Source organism: Lynx rufus, unplaced genomic scaffold (assembly GCF_022079265.1).
Source record: "Lynx rufus isolate CCGP_SWC_20201006 ecotype Redwood Valley unplaced genomic scaffold, mLynRuf1.p SCAF_3, whole genome shotgun sequence".
Classification (NCBI taxonomy): domain Eukaryota; kingdom Metazoa; phylum Chordata; class Mammalia; order Carnivora; family Felidae; genus Lynx; species Lynx rufus.
In genome coordinates, this window is record NW_025814845.1 from 169,137,062 (window position 1) to 169,157,745 (window position 20,684).

General features: G+C 38.3%; 1 protein-coding gene across 1 annotated transcript in view; it reads left to right on the forward strand.

Moving 5' to 3' along the window:
- Positions 1–17,814, forward strand: part of ADAM7 (ADAM metallopeptidase domain 7) — a 68,449-nt gene extending 50,635 nt beyond the window's left edge. The window contains exons 16-22 of the mRNA XM_047092323.1: positions 753–942; positions 7,309–7,389; positions 8,657–8,747; positions 9,255–9,360; positions 9,728–9,827; positions 13,529–13,585; positions 17,647–17,814. Coding sequence (XP_046948279.1) covers positions 753–942; positions 7,309–7,389; positions 8,657–8,747; positions 9,255–9,360; positions 9,728–9,827; positions 13,529–13,585; positions 17,647–17,814 — 793 coding nt within the window. The remainder of the gene's footprint in view (positions 1–752; positions 943–7,308; positions 7,390–8,656; positions 8,748–9,254; positions 9,361–9,727; positions 9,828–13,528; positions 13,586–17,646) is intronic.
- The last annotated feature ends 2,870 nt before the right edge of the window (positions 17,815–20,684 follow it).

The following is a 20,684-nucleotide window of genomic DNA, read 5'->3' on the forward strand; positions in this document are numbered from 1 at the left end:
GGAAGAAGAGAAGCTGCAAAAAATAGGAAAGAGCAAACAGGAGGAGGAGGAGGAAAGTAAAGTGGGAAGGGGTGGAAAGAAGCAGAAAGAAGGAAGCGAGTGAAGCCACATCCAGAAAGAAACGTAGAACTTGAAACGGGAAGGAAGGGGAGAAGTGAACGATCTGATTTTAAAAACCATGAGCTGTGTCATTCTTCCAGACTTGTTATGCTCAGAAAGGCTTTTTTTTGTTTATGTGCCACGGAGGGATATGGACTGAAAACAAACGATAAAAGACTTAGGTCGAGTTTGACTTTGCTCCTAAATATACTAGGTGAAACTGGGCGATCCCTTAACCTCCTCTTCCTTCCAATTGTTGCCCAATCTGTCAAATGGGTATTATAATAATAGCAAAGACATAGGTTTGTTGTGAGAATTAACTGGGTGCTCTGTGCCAGAAAGAGATTCGAATGTCTTGATTAACATTATGCTAATTCAAATGACTAATAGGAAATACTCTTCTGGAAACGTGAGCTAATGTTGATTTGTGACAATCACAGAGATCTAAAGAAATACGATCGTTCTACATCACAGTTCCCAGAGTCAGGACTGTGACTGTCCAACCTTTCATCCTGCCTCTCTCGGTGCTTCGGCAGCCCACTGATAAGCCTGGGTCTAGAGAAAAGTTACCAAACTGCTTCACTGCTGGTCTCGTCTCTATGAAATCCTTATTTCCAGGTCCCAAGTCTGAGAATATTCTCCCTTTCCTTCAGAGATGTCAAATGTGGGAAGATACACTGCAGCAGAGGGAAGCACTCGTCTCTACCTGGAGAAGAAAAGATCAGTCACCTTGAGAAGGTTTCAAAGAAGAATGTCACTACTGAGTGCAAAACTTTTAGTTCATACCGCAATTCTAAAGATTTGGGCCTGGTTGCTTCTGGAACAAAATGTGGAGATAAAATGGTAGGACGAAAGCCTTTTGTCCTATTAAAACTTCTTGGTTCAGTCACTTGAAAACATTACTTTTTGTAATTGGTTCCTGAGGGCCTATATATGAGAAAGCAGAAACAAATGGGCAACGTTTTTATTTTTTATGGAGCAAAGTAGTAATAACACGATAATAAATATTCATTTCGCCTAATCTCTGTTAGACAAAATGATGTGTAAATGTTATAAGTGTGCTTAATTAGTATCTTACAGTAGACATCTAGTGAAGTTATAGGCATAATTTTTAAAATTAGTTTGACTATGAAGTAGCTATAGGTTCTTCAATTATGTTATTCATTCAGCCACATTTATTGCCCATTATTACCACCATACTGTGGTGCCAGTGACCATGCTGTACACAAATGATGTAAAGATGAGTGTACTTGAGAACTTCATAGACTGCATTAAATATTAAAATCAAACACAAGTGCTTTCATAGTGTTGTGACCAATATACATTCAAGCCCAAAGGAAGAAGTGATGGACTTTACTCGTAAAACACAAAAGGCATCTTATGATGCCATTAAATGAGTGACGTTTCAGCTTTGAGGTAATGAATATTTTTCAATGCAGACAAAATGAGAAAAGACTTTAAAAAATTGTTTTAATGTTTATTTATTTTTGAGACAGAGAGAGAGAGAGAGAGAAAGCGGGGGAAGAGCAGAAAGAGAGGGAGACACAGAATCCGAAGCAGGCTTCAGGCTCAGAACTCCAGAATCTGACGCAGGGTTGGAACTCATGAACGTTGAGATCGTGACCTGAGCCCAAGTCAGATGCTTAACCAACTGAGCCACCCAGGTGCCCCGAGAAGAGACTTTTTAGAAAGAAATAGTAACATAATACGCAAAGATACAGTGTGTATGGCATAGTCAGATAACTGGGAAATTTTGGTGTGACAGAAGCTTTGGGTGAAATATCAGAATATGAAATTGAGCAGCTAGAATAAGGCCAGATTAGAAAGGGTGTATTATTCCAAGATGAAAAGTTGAGAATGGACACTAAAAATAATAGCCAACTCATCAAGGTTTATAAACAAAGGAATATATGGAAAACATAATACTTCCAAAAAAATCAGTTATTTTGAAATAGTATGGCTTCTTTCTGTAATACACCTCCTTTCCTCCCATACCACCACCCCCAAACATTACAGTGTCATTCATATCATGTGATAGAGAAATGAATTGAAAAACAAAATTCATAATGTAAAAAAGGGAACTAGAATTTTAATAATTTAATGGAGCCCTATATTGCAAATCCATATTCTTAACTACTACAGTTTCCCATTATAATAACTAAATATCAAAATGGTGAGGAATGTGTATTTGTGAAATTTTAGGTATGTGTACCAACCACATGCTAGAAAGTTCAAGGACTTTCAATGGTAGAGTATATGAGGCACCACGTTAAAGAAAATATCAAATAATTTCTTATTCACTCCAGATAAGAAAAGTCATCCAAAAATACCAACAAAATTGTTTTTTTTAATGTTTATTTATTTCTGAGACAGAGAGAGACAGCATGAGTGGGGGAGAGGCAGAGAGAGAGGGAGACACAGAATCAGAAGCAGGCTCCAGGCTCTGAGCTGTCAGCACAGAGCCCGACGCGGGGCTTGAACTCACAAACCGTGAGATCATGACCCGAGCCAAAGTCAGTCGCTCAACCGACTGAGCCACTCAGGCGTCCCCAAAATTGTTTTGTTTTTTAAGAGATAAATAAAATTGACAAACCTTTAAATAGGCTGACCAAGAAACAAAGGGAAGAGGATTCAAATAATGAAATTATACATGACAGAGGAGACCTCACAGCTCTCCTGTGAATTCTGATATCACAGAAATAGAAAGTATCATAAAAAAATATTATGGATAATTCTACAAGTTGAATATTTAAAAGAAATGGATGAATTCTGAAAAACATACAACGTACCAAAATTAAATGATGAAGAAAGAGAACATCTGAATAAACCAAGAGAGATCAAATCAATAATTAATAATCTCCTAACAAAGAAAAGTCCTGGATCAGATGGTTTCACATGTGAATTCTATCAAATATTTAAAGAATTAATGCCATTCCTTCTCATCATCTCAAAAAATCAAACAGGAGGAGACACTTCCAAACTCACTTTATGTGGCCAGCATTATGCTCTATCAAAGCCAGAAGAGGAAACTATAAGAAAAGAAAATTATGGGCTAATATGGTTGATGAACATAGATGCAAAAATCCTAGCAAAAATATTAGTAAATTGAATTCAGTAGCACATTAAAAGGATTGTACACCATAATCAAGTGGGATTTATTCATGAGATGCAAGGATGAGTCTACTTACACAAAGTAATCAATGATACACCGCATTAAGAGAATGAAATACAAAAATCATATGACCATCTGAATAGATGCAGAAAAAGTATTTGGCAAAATTTAGAATCTTTTCATGCTAAAAACTCTCAACAAATTCTGTATAGAAGGAATGCACCCCAATATTATAAAGGCCATATGTGGTAAACCCACAACTAATATCATATGCAATGGTGAAAAGTTGAAAGATTTTCCTTTAAGATCAGGAACAAGAAAAGTGTACCCACTCTCCCCACTTCTAGTGAACATAGTACTGGAATTACCAGCCAAAGCAATTAGGCAAGAAAAAAATAACAGGCATTCAATTCAGAAAGGAAGAAGTTAAATTTTCTGTTTGCAGGTGATATGATCTTATATATAGAAAACCCCAGGGATACCTGGGTGGCTTGGTCGGTGAAGTGTCCAACTCTTGGTTTCGGCTCAGGTCACAATCTCAGCTTCATGAGTTCAAGCCCCGCATTGGGCTCTGTGCTGGCAGTCCAGAGCCTGCTTGGGATCCTCTCTCTCTAAACTCTCTGCCCTTCCCCCACTTGCACTGTCTCTGTCTCTCTCAAAATAAATAAATAAACTTAAAAAAGAGAAAACCCTGAAGGCTCCATCAAGCAACTATTAGAACTTATAAGTGAATTCAGTAAAGTTGCATGATAAAGAACAACATAGAAAAATTAGCCGCATTTCTATACACTAAAGAAAAAAAAAACCTATCTGTAAAAGAAATTAAAAAAAACAACAACCCCATTTATAATAGCATCAAAAACAATAAAAATGTTTAGGAGTAAATTTAACCAAGAGGTGAAAAGTCCATAGACTGAAAATTATTAAAGACGATCCAAAAATATGTAGGAACGACAAAAGATCTTGAATCACCAAAGCAATCTTGAGCAAAAAAGAACAAAGCTGGAGGCATCACACTTCCTTATATCAAACAATATTACAAAGCTATACAGCATGGAACAGCATGGAACAGACATTTAAAACATGCACATATAGACCAATGGAATTGAATAGAGATACCAGAAATAAATTTATGCATATATGGTCAACTAATCATTGACAAAACACCAACAATACACAATGGGGAAAGGATAGTCTTTTGAATAAATCGTTCTGGGAATACTACACATGCAAAAGAATGAAACCGGATTCCTAACTTACACCATGAACCAAAATGAACTCAAGATCATTTAAGGTATGAAACAGTAAAGCACCTAGAAGAAAACATAGGAGAAAATCTCCTTGTCGTTGGTCTTTGTGATGATTTTTGTTTTGTTTTGTTTTGTATGTGACACAGACAAAAAAGCAAAAATAAATAAGGGGGGCTATATCAAAGTAAAACATTTCTTCAGCAAAGGACACAATCAAGAAAATGAAAAGGCAACCAATGGAATGGAAGAAAAGATCTCCAAACCATATATCTGATAGAGTTAATATACAAAAGTTTTAACTAATTCATACAGCTGAAGAGCAAAAAACCCCAACAGTCCAATTTAAAAAAAAAAAGGCAAAGGACCTAAATGGACATTTTTTTCCAAAGAAGATATGCAAATGACCAACAAGGAGATGAAAAAGAGTTCAACATCATTAATCTTCAAGGAAAAGTGAATCAAAGCCACTAAGAGATGTCACCCCACACCTGTTTGGATGGCTATTATCAAAAAGACAACAAATAAAAAATGTTGGTGAGGCTGTGGCAAAAAGGAAACCCTTGTGCACTATTGGTGGGAATGTAGACTGGTACAGACATTATAGAAACAGCAGTGGTTCTTCCAAAAATTAAAAATAGAACTACGCTATGATCCAGCACCCTCACTTTGGGCACATAACCAAAGAAACCGAAATCAGGATCTTGAAGAGATATCTGCACTCCTAGTTTCATTGCACCATTATTTACAGTAGCCAAGATATGGAAACAATTTAAATGCCCTTTAACAGGAAAATGGATAGTGAAAATGTGATATGCATATAAAATATCACAATAATATATACTACATAATTATGGAATATATACAATGGAATCTTATTTAGCTTTGAAAAAGAGGGAAATTCTGTCAGTTTCAGCCACCTGGATAAACTTGGAAGACTTTTCATGTATGCTAAGCAAGATAAAGCCTGACACAGAGACACAAATTCTGTATGATTTCACTTATATGTGGAAGCTAAAGAAGTCAAAGTCACAAAAGCAGAGAGTAGAATGATGGTTGCCAGGTGGGGAAAATGGGGAGATGTTGGTCAAAGCATACGAATTTTCTGTTATCAGTAAATTCTGAAGGTTTAATGTAGAAGGTGGCGATAGTTAATGATACTGTAATGTATACTTAAAATTTTCTAAGAGGGTAAAATTTTAAGTGTCCTCAACACACACAAAAAAGTAACTATTTGAGGGGATGGATGTGTTCATTGTTTTTGGTAATCATTTCACAATGTATACATTGTATACATTGTATATAATGTATATAATACATTGTATTATATGTATAATACATATAATATGTATTGTATAATACATTGTATAATATGTATAATACATATAATATGTATTGTATAATACATTGTATACATTGTATATAATGTATATAATATATAATATATAATATATATAATATGTATATATTGTATATAATGTATATACATTGTATACAATGTATACATTGTATATAAAATCGTTAAAATATGTACTTGAAATATATACAATTTTTATTTGCCAGTTATACCTCAATAGAGTTGGAAAAACATTTCCTGATACACGTTTTTTAAAAGAAATAGGCAAAAATCAGAGCGACCGGGTGGCTCAGTCAGTTAAGCATCTGACTCTTGATTTTGGCTCAGGTCATGATCTCATGGTTTGTGGGATTGAGCCCCGAATCCGCTCTGCACTGACGGTGTGGAGCCTACTTGGGATTCTCTCTCTCTCTCTCTCTCTCTGCCCGCCCCCCACCCCCCGCCCCCGCTTACATACTCTCTCTGTCTCTCAAAATAAATAAATAAGCATTAAAAACATAAAGATAAAACAAATAGGTAAATATAAGAATAACAGTTAAAAACTTAAAAATTGGGCAGGGCGCCTGGGTGACTCAGTCAGCTGAGCGTCCGACTTCAGCTCAGGTCATGATCTCAGAGTTCGTGAGTTCAAGCTCCGCCTCGGGCTCTGTGCTGACGGCTCAGAGCCTGGAGCCTGCTTCGGATTCTGGGTCTCCCTCTCTCTCTGCCCCTCCCCCACTTGTGCTCTGTCTCTCTCTGTCTCTCAAAAATAAATAAATGTAACAAAATTTTTCAAAAAGAAAAAATTTAAAAAATGGGCTAAGATAAGCCAGGCAATAATTATAAGCAACAAAAACAACAATAATTTCGTTATAACATGTACAAAAAAATAACAAGCAAAATGGAAAACAAAGTTAATAAGCATAAATAAGAAGATTAATTGATATTAAAAATAACCAAATGCACAGTTGACAACGGTGGTATAGCAAGCATGGATCTTATTGAATCAAAAGAAAACTTGCAGGATGCCTGGGTGGCTCAGTCAGTTCATCATCTGACTCTTGATTTTGGCTCAGGTCATGATCTTGCCGACGTGGAATCAAGCCCCAGGTCCAGGTGCGCACTGAGCATGCGGCCTGCTTGGGATTCTTTCTCTCTCCCTCTCTCTCTGCCTCTCTTCTCTCTCAAAATAAATAAAAAGAACAAATACACTTTAAAAAAACAGAAAAAGAAAACTTGATAGAAATAATAACATAAATTGTTGCACTTACAACTGTAGAATCTTTGATAGGTTAACATTTGAAGAATTAGTAAGAATACAGGTATTTTAATGATGAGTTTGTATATAACAGTGTTTGATTGTACGCTACATTAATTTCAAATATCTCATCAAACATTTATGGAGGATTTCTTCTACAGAAGATTCTACATGTGTTGTTTTTTTTTATAATAGAAAAAAATCATGTAAATTCTAAGAGCAAGTCATTAATTCGTATTGGTAACTTTATTTCCAGGTGTGCAGCAATGGTGAATGTGTGAAACTCGAAAAGGTCTACAATTCAACCAACTGCTTGTCTCTGTGCAGTGAAAATGCTGTAAGATTTGGCTCCTTTTTAAATTAATGTCTTGCCAGTCATTTGCTTACATAGAACTTCATTCCTGAGCGTGTGTATGTGTGTGTGTGTGTGTGTGTGTGTGTATGAGTGTTGATTTTTAAATAAAATACACATTTGGGATCCATGTTTTCATGTATCATCCGTAAAATTGATCTAAAGATCCAAACCAGGTATTACTTATAGATATTGTCAATATTATAAGTATATAGTTTATCATTGGACTGGTAATCTAGAAACCTAGTAACTTGTGTACGTATGAAGTTGAAACCTAAAGGATCTATCATAATGTCACTTACAGTAAAATTATAACAATGTCAACATTAATTGAAAGCTTTTGACCAAATAACAAAAATTGTATATATGTATACGTATATATATGTATATGTATTTATATGTATATATATACATATATATATGTAAATGTATATGTATATATACATATATGTATATGTAAATGTATATGTATATATATACATATATGTATATGTAAATGTATATATACACACATATATATATAAATATATATAATTACTCAACACTACCTGATACCACCAGTACCTAGCAGTTTGCATTTGTGGGTAACATTTTTCCTTAGTGCAATTAATCAGTAACACTTATATATAAGTTGTATGTGTATCAGGTACCCTTCCAAGTACTTTACATATATTACATTTTAAACACTTCATAACAGCCTCAAAAGCGAGTACTATTCTTATGCCCAATATTACAGGTGGAGAATAAGTCACATGATGTTATGTTGAAGGAAAAGCTGAAATATAAGTGCAGAAAGAGTGCATATCCTTAATCATTACACGATGGTCTTTGATGAAGAAAACATTGCACCACTCTTTTTTCTCATATTAACGTTGTCTCGTTATTACTAAGGCTAGTTAGAGCCAGCTGTGTGGCTATGACATGTCTAACTCTAACAGGGCTGTTCTTTTAATAACATTCATGTCTTCTAGAAAGATAAGTAAAGCCATCTAATTCATCTGGTTTTAAATTTGTTAGAATCATTCTCTTGTCCAAAGGCCACCTTCAAAAGTTGCTGCTTCTTGTAATTTCGTTTATTTGTTTCCAATGTTGATTTTGATATGCAGTTTAGTTAATTAATCAGTAAAAGTGTGTGTGCGTGTGTGTGTGTGTGTGTGTGTGTGTGTGTGTGATGTAGAAACAGCACCAAGCTAAGCGAGGTTAAAAACACACATATAACCTGATAAAATTATATGATTAACTATTCTTCCAGGTGGATGGCCCTTCCAGGTGGATGGAACTTCAGTGCCAGTGTGAGGAAGAACAGGAACATGTGGACTGGGGAGAAAACTTAAATGCTACCAGTGAGCATTCTAGAATATAATATCAAAAGCCTAGACAATGAGAAAGCTTGTTTTCCTTATTTCCCAAGTCTAATACATGTACGTTGTGTTTCCGTGTGGATTTGTATCGTCTTTTTACTATTTTGCATATTTAAACACCTAAATTTGAGTATACTACAATTGCTGTTTCAATTAATGTATCTTCTTCTAGTTATATTTGGATAGGATCTTCTAAGAAACTGTAACACAACAAGACCTTTTTAAAATCAATTAACAACTAATAGTCAACACATTTCCTGCCGATTGTTGTTCTTAAACATAACGGACTCTCAGGTTGAGTGTCAGTTGTTAATACACATGATAATTTGTATAATGTTTTGGTCTTTTACTTTATATTTTAAGAAAATGGAGGAAGGGGACATTAAAGTCCTTTAAGTAAGGGAGAAGCTGGATTGTAATAGCTCAGTTAATACTCCATTGTCCTAAGGTTGATGTCCTGGCTAAAGCTTATGTTTTTTAATGTTGCAGATATATCCATCCTGGTTGTTGTGCTTGTCCTGGTGATTATTGGTGTAGGGGTTGTCGCATTATTAATTCGTTACCAAAAATGTATTAAGCTGAAGCAAATCCAGAGGTATGTATTTTCTGTCTAGTGAAATGGGACCACTCCTAACGATATATAAGCTCTGTCACTGTAGACGATATTCCCTGGGGGAGAAGTCTAAGCCTCTTACTGAAGACGAAGTAAGAGTAACAGTAAATCAAGCTTTTACATATTTATGTTCTCATCTCCAAACACTTATCCCGATGGTTCCCAAAGTTTGCTACACATTGGAATCATAGAGATTTTTTACAAGAATACTAATTTCAGTTTCTCCCTCCGATTAAATTGTTATAGGGTGCAACCTGAGTATCAATCGTTTAGAAATCTCCTAGATGATTAAATATTAACTACAGGCATACCCCATAACTTATGTCAATATTCAACTTCCTCTTGACAGCCCACCGAGAGAGACACTGGGAGTGGAGAATAAAGGATACTTTGGTGATGAGCAGCAGACAAGGACTGAGCCCATCTTTCCCGACATTCATCCCCTCCACGTAAGCCAATGTCACTTGCAACAGCTGACTGATTTAAAAAGCTGACTGATTTAAAAAGTAGTTGCTGAGAACAAACTGAGGGTTGATGGGGGGTGGGAGGGAGGGGAGGGTGGGTGATGGGTATTGAGGAGGGCACGTTTTGGGATGAGCACTGGGTGTTGTACGGAAACCAATTTGTCAATAAATTTCATATATATATAAAAATAAATAAATAAATAAATAAAAAGTAGTTGCATGTGTATTTGAAGTAGAACTAGCCCTACGCTAAGTGATATGGGAGGTGCTAAAGAACAGTTTAACGTGATTCCACACCAATGAAGCCTTTGGTCTACATGTGGGGAAGGAAAAAATGGCAGGACATAAGCAAAGCAAGACACTATTTCACAGCAGAATCTATGAGTTAAATAAAGTATTGATTTGTGCACTATCAGAAAAATTTACAAACGTAAGCTATATTTTGGGACATAAAACGAGTCAGTAAATTTAAAAGAATGGGAGTCATACACAATGTTACCAAAACAAAACTTTATTTAAAATCAATAACAGGGGCGCCTGGGTGGCTCAGTCGGTTCGATGGCCGACTTCGGCTCAGGTCGTGATCTCAGGGTCCGTGAGTTCGATCCCCGCGTCGGGCTCTGTGTTGACAGCTCAGAGCCTGGAGCCTGTTTCAGATTCCGTGTCTCCCTCTCTCTGACCCTCCCCTGTTCATGCTCTGTCTCTCCCTGTCTCAAAAATAAATAAAACGTTAAAAAAATTTTTTTTTAAAAATCAGTAACAGAAAACTATTGGAAAAAATCTCCAAATGAAAATTAGATAATAAATTCTAAAGAACACCTGGGTCAAATGAAAAATCAATAGGGAAAATGGAAAATACTTTAAAGGAAAATGAAACAATACCTACCCAAATTTGTGGGAAGTAGTGAAACCAGTAAAGGAGAGTTTATAGAGTTTATAGCACTAAATACTTACGCTAGAAAAGAAGAAAGGTATCAGATCAATGACATCAGCTTTCATTTTAAGAAACTAAAAAGAGTAAAGCAAATAAAACTCCATGCAAATAGAGGACAGGAAAACAATAAATATTGGTCACCAATGAAACTAAAAACAAAACAAAACAAAATCCTGTAGGCAGACAATAAAAGCAAAAGCTGTTTTCCAGAAATTAATATATCTTATAAACTTCCAGTCACACGAAGAGAAAAAAGTACGAGAGTCAAAATGACTATCCGGAATCATAAAGGTGACATCCCAGGAGAGTAATGTCCCTTATTAAATTGACAATATTTTGAACATGGAGATTAATTTGAAAAATTGTTATTTTAACATATATATATTTGACAGTGTAATTCAATAGTAAACTTTTTGAAAGTTTCAAATCACCAAAGCTTACTCATGAAGAAATAGATTACCGAAATATCTCTGTATTTAACGAGAAAAATTGAATTTGTAGTAAAAAACTTTCTACAAATAATAATAATAATAATGGGTGAATTCTATCAAACATATAATGATGAAATATTACCAATTCTACATAAACTCTTCCAAAAAATGGGAGAGAATGGATACTTCCCAACTCTTTTAACAAGGACAGTATTTTTCTGTTATCCTTCTAGAGAAAAGCATTATAACACAGAAAACTGTTTGCCAATATTTCTAATAAATATACGTGTGTAAGTACTAAATTTTAGCAAATTGAATATCACAATGCATAAAAAGGATATGGTATTGTGACCAAATGAGGGTTATCCTAGGAACGTAAGGACAATTTAACATTAACAAACCAATCAAGCTAATCCACGGTATCATTTGGCCAAAAAGTAAAATTATATGACCATCTCAATAGATGTGGGAAAAGCATTTGGAAAAGATGTTATCTATGTTCCTGATAAAACTCAGTAAATTAGGAACATAAGGGAACTTTCTGAACCTGGTGAAAGTGTCTACCAAAAAACCTATAGCTGATATATTTATGGTTAAAAACCTGAATACCTTTTCTATAACAACAGGAACAAAGCAGTGAGGTCCACTCCCACCACTTCTATTGAACATTTTACTTGAGACTATAGCCCTTACAATAAGGCAAAAAAAAAAAAAAATAGAGAGAAAAAGAGTAAACCCTTTTGATTTGCTGAAGACACAATCATCTATAAAAAAATCCTATACTAGGGGCTCCTGGGTGGCTCAGTTGGTTAAGCACCTGACTCTTGATTTCAGCTTAGGTCATGATCTCACAGTTTGTGAGATAGAGCCCCATATTGTGCTCTGTGCTGGAAGCATGGAGCCTGCTTGGGATTCTCTCTCTCCATCTGTCTTTGCCCCTCCCCCACTAGTGTGCTTGCTCTCTCTCTCTCTCTCTCTCTCTCTCTCAAAACAAATAAATAAATAAATCCTATAGTAAAAAAAGTGAATTTAGTAAGATTTTTTTTTCAATATATGAAATTCATTGTCAAATTGGTTTCCATACAACACCTAGTGCTCATCCCAAAAGGTGCCCTCCTCAATACCCATCACCCCCCCTCTCCTCCCCCCATCAACCCTCAGTTTGTTCTCAGTTTTTAAGAGTCTCTTATGCTTTGGCTCTCTCCCACTCTAACCTCTTTAAGATTTTAAGATATGAATCTGTGCACAAGAACCTATTGTGTTTTCATATACAAACAAGAATATAGCTGGTTATGGAATTTCAAGCATTCAGAAATTGACTTTACATTCGGATGCTAAAAGATCTGCCTTGGTCAATTCTTACTATAATACATAAAGAAACTCCCACTCTTCTCCAATGTAAGTTTGTTTTGGGAGTTCTTAGACTTCTTCAGTATAAGAGAATAACTTAGAGAAGAATATTTCCCCATGTGTTTTGATATTTGTACATTTACCAGGTGTTTTCTAGAGATAGCTAGAAAATTTATTGTGCAGGCTTAGAAAAGGGTCATACTTGCCAGAACACTTAATTGCAAGGATAATAGTATCTCTTTTTCCTAGCAAAGAACTGCAGAGTCCTTGGAGAGACTTCCAACCAGTTTTTCAAGTCCGCACTACATCACACTGGTATGGTCGCTTACCCCCTTTCTGTTGGGTTGTGCTAGTCTGTGGCCATTTCAGTAATAATTTCGGTGTCACTTAACTATTTGCTGGTTCCTTGAAATAGTCAAATAATATAACAAAGCTCTTAAAGCACCAAGATTTTCAACTATTTTTCAAATGAACAATTCTCATTATGCTGTCTATATTAGTAGCTAAAAGGGTATGATTAAGATAGCTTTCAGTCTATGGTTCCCCAGAATCCTCCTCTCCCACAAAAGGATCTCGGAGCGTGCCACCCAGTTGGGATGGGGCTGAATGATCATTTCTCCCCATACCGCACTCAACCAGTACCGTCCATTTTGACAAATTGTTTTTACTGGGGTTTCAACAGGGATGTTTTCACAATGGAAACTCCAGCACTTGAAAAATGTTTGGAAATCTCTTACCAAATACACGGTTGGAGAGGTCCACCACAAAGTTTACAAGGAAAAAAAATGGCTTCGGATAAGACTTCACTAATCAGGACTATCTCCCCATCGTCTCCCATAGCAACGTACAAACTTTCTTAGATTGTTCACGGATCAAGAAGAGACCATCTGCATGTGATGTGCTTGTGTGTATGTGTGTCTACGTGTGACATCTGGTACAGTTCCTGACACAGCACAATTTGTGTATTCCAGAAATCTGCAAATAAAGACCCAAGAGGAATCGCAGATCCCAGTCAAAGTGCCAAAGAGGTAGGTTCCTGTGACAGATGGTACCCCCACCCACTATTGATGGAGAGGGGACACCCTCTGTCCTTATCAGAAGAATAAGATGGTTGGAATTGTTTTCTCCCATGTGCTAAAATTTCTAAGAGACAATTTAACAGAGTATGTTTCAGTCTGAGAGTTTCAAACCTGACTATGGGAGCAAGCTAGGATTTAACAGTCTCAGAGTCTTGGGCTTTTTAGACATAACAGAAACAAAACTTCTCTCTTAGACTTTTCTTGCCCAGAGTATACACACTTATGGTTTCTCATGAAGAATTTTTTTCAAATGTTTATTTATTTTTGAGAGAGACGGAGTGTGAACATGGGAGGGGCAGAGAGAGAAAGAGAGAGGGGAGACACAGAATCCGAAGCAGGCTCCAGGCTCTGAGCCGTCAGCACAGAACCCGACGTGGGGCTCGAACTCACAAACCGTGAGATCGTGACCCGAGCCAAAGTGGGGATGCTCATCCGACTGAGTCACCCAAACACCCCTCTCATGAAGAATTTTAAGGACCAAATAGCACTGGTAATTACGGAGAAAGTACCATTCCTAATGGAACAGTTATTTCATGTTTGCTCTATCAAAGTTTCACCTACTAAATCAATAACTGACTCTATCTGAGGGATGATTTCACTTTTTAAGTGCAATGGCTATATTAGAAAATTTATCAAAAAGGTGTGATTTTTGTCAAAAGGAGACAAAATGAGCACTGTGGCTACATTTCAGAGTTTCTGTTTTCATTCCTTCATTCATCCATTCATCGATTTCTATTGAGTTTCTACAATGTACTGGGTTAATCAGAAGTTTCCCCCACAAAACATTCTTTTCTCCTCTTATTTTTTTTTTCATTTCAGAGAGATGTAGAGAGGGGAGCGGGGAGGGAGGGAGAACCTTAAACTGGCTCCACACTCAGTGCAGAGCCCTACATGGGGCTCAATCCCAATCGTGGGATCAAGACCTGAGCCAAATCCAGAATCAGCACTCAACTGACTGAGCCACCCAGGTGCCTCCCCCGTAAAAACATTCTTCACAAGAAATCTTGCCCAACACACTTTCTGTGTTGGAAAGGGGAAGGAAGGACATTTCTAACGGTCCTTCCACTCCTTAATGATGGACATGTCTCATACTGATGAATGGAGAGAGATGCTCCTTAATGCAAGCAAACTGTTTGGCGTCCTGTAATGAAAAACAAAATGATTTTCTCTCTTTTGTGATAGGCTTGTTCATTTCATAATGACTGCTTAATTAGCCATGGCTAAGGAGATCTGGAAAAAATGTGAACAAGCATAGTACAACAGAATCCCGGAAAGTTACTGTAATTAGCAGATAACAATGAGTAACTGAAATATAATGTGCCGTAGACTTGAGAGCAAATAACTTCTTTTTACCAGTCTGTTTCTATTTAGAGCTTGAAACTGGATATCCAAAATGGCTGTGCAAGGCTAGGCTGAGGATTCTGGATGAAAGATCTTCATAACCCTCCCTCGATACTTGCTACACAAATTTCTGGTAGTTTTTCAAAAGTTCTTATCAAGACAGAAAATGTTGATGAGAAGCAACTTCTTTCTGTAACCTTTACCTGTAGAATTTACAGCCTGTAGTGTAGACATATGCTACAAAAAGATTCTTGGTGTTTTTCCAATGACTAATACAATATAATACAATAACAAAACTAATACAATAGACTAATACAAAATAGTCTCCTTGCTCTAGTATTTTCCTAAAGAATGTCAATCTGGTTACTTTAAAAAAGACCCTTAACCTTGAGGATATTAAATTACAGCCCCGAGTCTAAGAAGCGAAACACTTCTTATAAAAGTTTATTTCTTTGGAATCATAAAACTACTGAACCTTAATTGGAATATGACACGATTGCCACTAATTCTGGTTTAAATGAAGTTCTCTCCTGCAGAAATGCCAAGGAATTCAGTGCAGGAAGTCATCTGATTCCACTAAATAATTAAAAGGTAGAGGGCTGTCTGGCTCGTGTCTTATCAGTGAAGGAGGCAGGAGAATAGTCTTCTTCGCTACAGAATAAATCTTAAAATTGTGGCAGCAAAGGAGGACATGAGATGCTTCTGGTTAAATTCCTAGAATCTCATCTTAAATTCCTAGATTTTTAGAATTCCTTCTAAACCTGACAGAGAAATCAGAGGGGTTATAAGAATTTCAGAAAATTAACTCCAGCAGAGAAGAAATACTCACAGCTCCCCTTAAGTGCTTGTGAGATCTTTGTAGTACAAAGATTTGCGCAATTACTGTGCAATTTCTCTTCCGTCTCTAGCCTTCCCTGATTCTGGTGTGTGGGGCTGTCCAAGGAATGATGTCAGATATTTCTTATGCCCATGTTTCTCAGCACTTTCTCTTGTATTATTTTCTTTTTGTTAACGGTTAAAGCTATATCAATTGTTTCTTTGTATACTAAAGTGAAGTTTTCAAGTGCTAAATGAGAATTTTATGATTCAATAAATAAATAAATAAATAAATAAATAAATAAATAAATAAAGCAAGGAAGAGAGCTGGTTGTTCTTGGTGAGATTCCTCTTGCTTTACTTGACTGGCTGACGTGAGGACACAGTGAGATCAGCAAAGGACAGCAGGGACTCAGCATTTCACACCTAAGCAAGAATTCCATAAGCGTTTGTTTTTCTGATTAAAACCACTCATTTGAGAAAGAGTGTTGACGATTGCCCGCTGAAAGCAAAAGATGCTAATTTAACTGTTTTATGACTCTTGAGGATATAGAACAAACTGAGGGTTGCTGGATGGGAGGTGGGTGGGCTAGATGGATGATGGGCATTTAGGAGGGCACTTGTGAGGAACGCTGGGTGTTGTACATTAGTGATAATTCACTGAATGCTATTCCTGAAACCAATATTACACTACATATTAACAGACTAGAATTTAAATAGGAACCTGAAAAAATTTTTAAAAGACAAATGTTTTAGGCAAACTTGTGAAAAAAAGAACTTGTGTGTCATATATACTCCTTAAAGCAAACAATAGTCTTCTGATGTCCAAAACGAAGGGACAGTCACATACTTGTACTTGCTTGAACAATACATATGTTGCCGAACAATATATATATCTCGCCTTCTTGATTCACGATGTTTCTTCTTGCTCTCATATTTCTTCCAAAAGACTCACCATCATCTTTGCCTTGGGTTCCACATTCAGCCAACTACTAGTTTCCAGTGATTTTTCTTTTGTTCTTTCTTTCTTTCTTTTTCTTTTTCTTTTTTTTTTCTTTTTTTTGCAAATTTTTCTTCTCTTTCTCAAATTATAAATATGCCTGGCATCACCTGAGTCCTCCTGCTTTGCTGCTTCATGCCTAGACAATCACTCCGGACTTCTAGTCTGCTCCCCCATTCTTCAAATAACCCCAGTGGCCCTCTGCCGGGTAAGCTTCCTTTTTACTTTAGGGAGTATTTTCCGTGCTTGTCCTTATTACTTATCCGAGGCCCTAGAGACTTGACCTACACTTCTTTCAGATGCTGCCACCCTGTGCCGTGTTTCTTAGGGATCTTCTTCCAATACTGTCTGCAGATTAGGAAGCAATTTCATGGTTCCCTTGGAGGGAACCAGCAGGAGTGCTGTCCCTGTCCCCGGTTATGGAGCCAGGTATGATTTCATAGCCCTAATATGTATGGCTCTTATCACCTTGGACTGTTTGAGTCTTTTCCTTTGAACCAACAGTTGCAGACAGAACTCCTGTTGTGAATGAACAGACCTGCAGGACTTATGGGCTAAGGAACTCTGTCTTCCTCCTCAGCCTGTGAACTGCTTACTTTCCCACCCCATACACAGATAGAGAACCTTCCTGATGCTGGAACTTGCCTATATTAAGACAGAGCTCGTTACAGCTCTGGGATGTTGTGTTTTGGGGTACTGAATTACTCTCGGTAGCTGGGTCCCTGTACCCTCTGCCCTGGACAGAGGTGGATTTATCCAGAAGCTAATAAAGCTTGAGCTTCAGGGTCTATCGCGTGCATTGCTCCTTCCCAGACCTTTTATCTAATTTGACATTTACATTTTTTAATGACAGTGGGCTGGTTTGGGTTGGGAAGAGAGAACTCAAATGAGTTCAAATGATGTGTCAGGACAAAGATGCCCTGTGTTAGGCAGAAATTGGTGGTTCCAGGAAGGGCAAGGAGATGACCAGCCAGAAATGGGATGGGGGGACCTGGGAATGAGAGCAGCATGGCAGGTGTGAGGAACCCTCAGCAAACCCATGGCCGACTGGGGAAAGGCTTGGGTGGAGGTGAGTTCCCAGACAGCACCACAGGGAGGAAAATCCAAGAGGGGAGCAAACTTTGTGCTCCCCAATCCACCCACACAGATAATGGCCGAGGGCCAGGGCTTTACCAGCGTGCTGAGTTTGAGGCAAACCTGGGCGCAAGTCACCTAACCCTGAGCGATGCAGACCCAGCGCAACCCATAGAAAAACAATACAGAATACAAAACTAAGGGACGCCTGGGTGGCTCAGTCGGTTAAGCGTCCGACTTCGGCTCGGGACACGATCTTGCGGTTCACGAGTTCAATCCCCACATCGGGCTCTGTGCTGACAGCTCGGAGCCTGGAGCCTACTTCCGATTCTGTGTCTCCCTCTCTCTCTCTGCCCCTCCCCCACTCGCCGCACTCGTGCTCTGTCTGTCTCTTTCAAAAGTAAATAAATAAATAAACATTAAAAAATTAAAAAAAAATAAAATACAAAAATAAGAAGCGAAACCCGAGCAGACATATCAGCAGCTGTACATCCCAGGGGGCAGAGGGTGGGCGATAGATTCTGCAGTTTAAGTTCGGACAAGTGCCTTTAAAAAACACTCAAAAAAGTAAATCAGAATTCATACTTGTTGCAATAGTATTTAAATACTACTGTGCGAAGGAATCTCCCGTATACGTTCACGTCAGTTCTGCCAGGAATGCTGTGATGGAGAGCCCACACAAACTAAACCAAAAATCAGCATTCCCAAGACAGCATCCACTATTCTAAATACCGGCCAGCTCCACACGACCACGTTGCCATTCTCAGAAAGCATCGGTGCTTCCAAATGGTTGTGGAATTTAAAGGCACTCTTGCGGCGTGCTAGAATTGGGAGGTCACATCCTAAAAGACCAGTGATCGCTTCCTGATCTGGGGCACAAATACACGCATGGGCCCTGGTAGTCCTCACGGCGCAACGCATCGATGAAGTTTCTACAACGACCACTAGGTGGCCACCTAACAATCTAAATCTATGAGCTGGAAACTCGCCCAGGGAATTCACACAACACCAGGCCTGCAAAATCCTGACTTGAAATAAACTTACCAAGAAGTTTGCTCAAGTCCGTTGCTGGTTACGTAGCTCTGGGAGAATTTTGCCAGACCCCTTTCTTCTCTGCCAGGGTTGTGGGTTGGGTTAGGAAAACAAAAACGGAGCCCCTGAGCAAAGGGGAGTTGGGTGGACAGCCTGAAAACTTTGAATGAAAAGAAAAAAAATTTAATGTGTATTACTTATTTTTGCGAGAGAGAGAGAGAGAGAGACAGAGTGCCAGGGGGTGGGGGGTGGCAGAGACAGAGGGAGACGCAGGATCCAAAGCAGGCTCCAGGCTCTGAGCTGTCAGCACAGCTCAGGGCTGGGGCTCAGGGAACCAGGAGATCAGGACCTGAGCCGGAGTCAGACGTTTACCTGACCGGACCACCCAGGCAACCCGAGCCTGCAAACTCTGAATGAGGGTTTTAGATTCTGAAGATAAATCCTGTTTGCTTTCAGTCTTGAAGTCCAGTGGTGTTGAAGCTGACATGTCAGTAGCTCCAAATGACCCCATCTCCTGAAAACTACTGGGGGAGGGCCGGAGGGATCATTTTGTTTTTGCTTTTTGCTTTTATATGATCTGTTTATTTATTTGAGTTTTTTGAAGGCCAGCAAATTAGCCACTGCTGCTGTGGACGCCCGAAGAGCTCCCCCTTTCCCCAGGGATATGTAACGGCTAGTAAATACCAGGAGGAGGCATAGCCTGTGTGACTTCTATGACTTTGTGGTGGGACATTCATGACAATCGACGTCCCCCTACTAATCACCACCAAGGAGTGAGAAGTATCGATTCGACTCCTGAGCTTAGTGGACGCTTCCTGATCACTTTCTGACGGAAGCTCAGGCTTTTAGGAAAGTCGAGAGCCATTATGCAAGGGAAATGGCTGTCTCCCGGCCTTGACAGAATCCATTAGTATATTTCTCCAGGAAAAGCTGTAATTGGGAACTATATGTAATGGATATTGATCGCTAAGAAAAGAAGATACACATAACTTTAGACCTCAGGGGTCTCCGGGAGCAAAAGGTACGTAAAAAGGGGTCTTCATAGGATCATAGAAGTGCTAGCCGGAAAGAAACTGAACCGGAGTTGCTTTAGAGCTTAGGTAAGTCAATTCAAGAGCCAACAGCTGCTTGCTCAAGGATATCAGTGATTTGCTGCAAGGAGAGCAAATATAGCATTTTACTGAGTACATACTATTTGTCAGGCATTTTTCTAAGCACTTCGTATGTAGTCTTTTATTTGACTTAAAATAACTCTAGGAGTTAACTACTGTTATTATCGTCATTTTACGCTTTGAGAAAATCAAGCTCAAGGTAAAATAATTTGCCAAAAGAGAGACAGTGGACGGAAGAGCTTAGCCAGAATGTCAACCCAGGGATTCAACCTCCAGAGAGTATGTTTCCCATCACTACCACGCTGTTTGGTGTAAATATAATTTTGAGAGGGAGGAAGCACAGGTCCTTCCAACATTCACAGTGGTGCAAGGGAAACTAAGATATCTTGCTCCCATTCCCGTTTCCCGCCCACCAACTTCCCAATCTTTGCAGCCACAGCCACAACGATGCACGGATTTACACAGCAAGGCAAGCCGGGCAGGGGCCACCTCCCAATTTAGCCCGACCCTGGCTGCCATGCTGTTGTCGTGGTAGAACCGTATTTGGGGCTGCACCTGAGACTTTAGCACCTTTAACCCTTCTCCTGGCCCGTCCCAAGGGGGGGTGCTTGTGATCCCGGAACCTTTTCTGTGTTGTACTACTTCGGGTTCTGGGAGGTCTTACTCAGTAGAA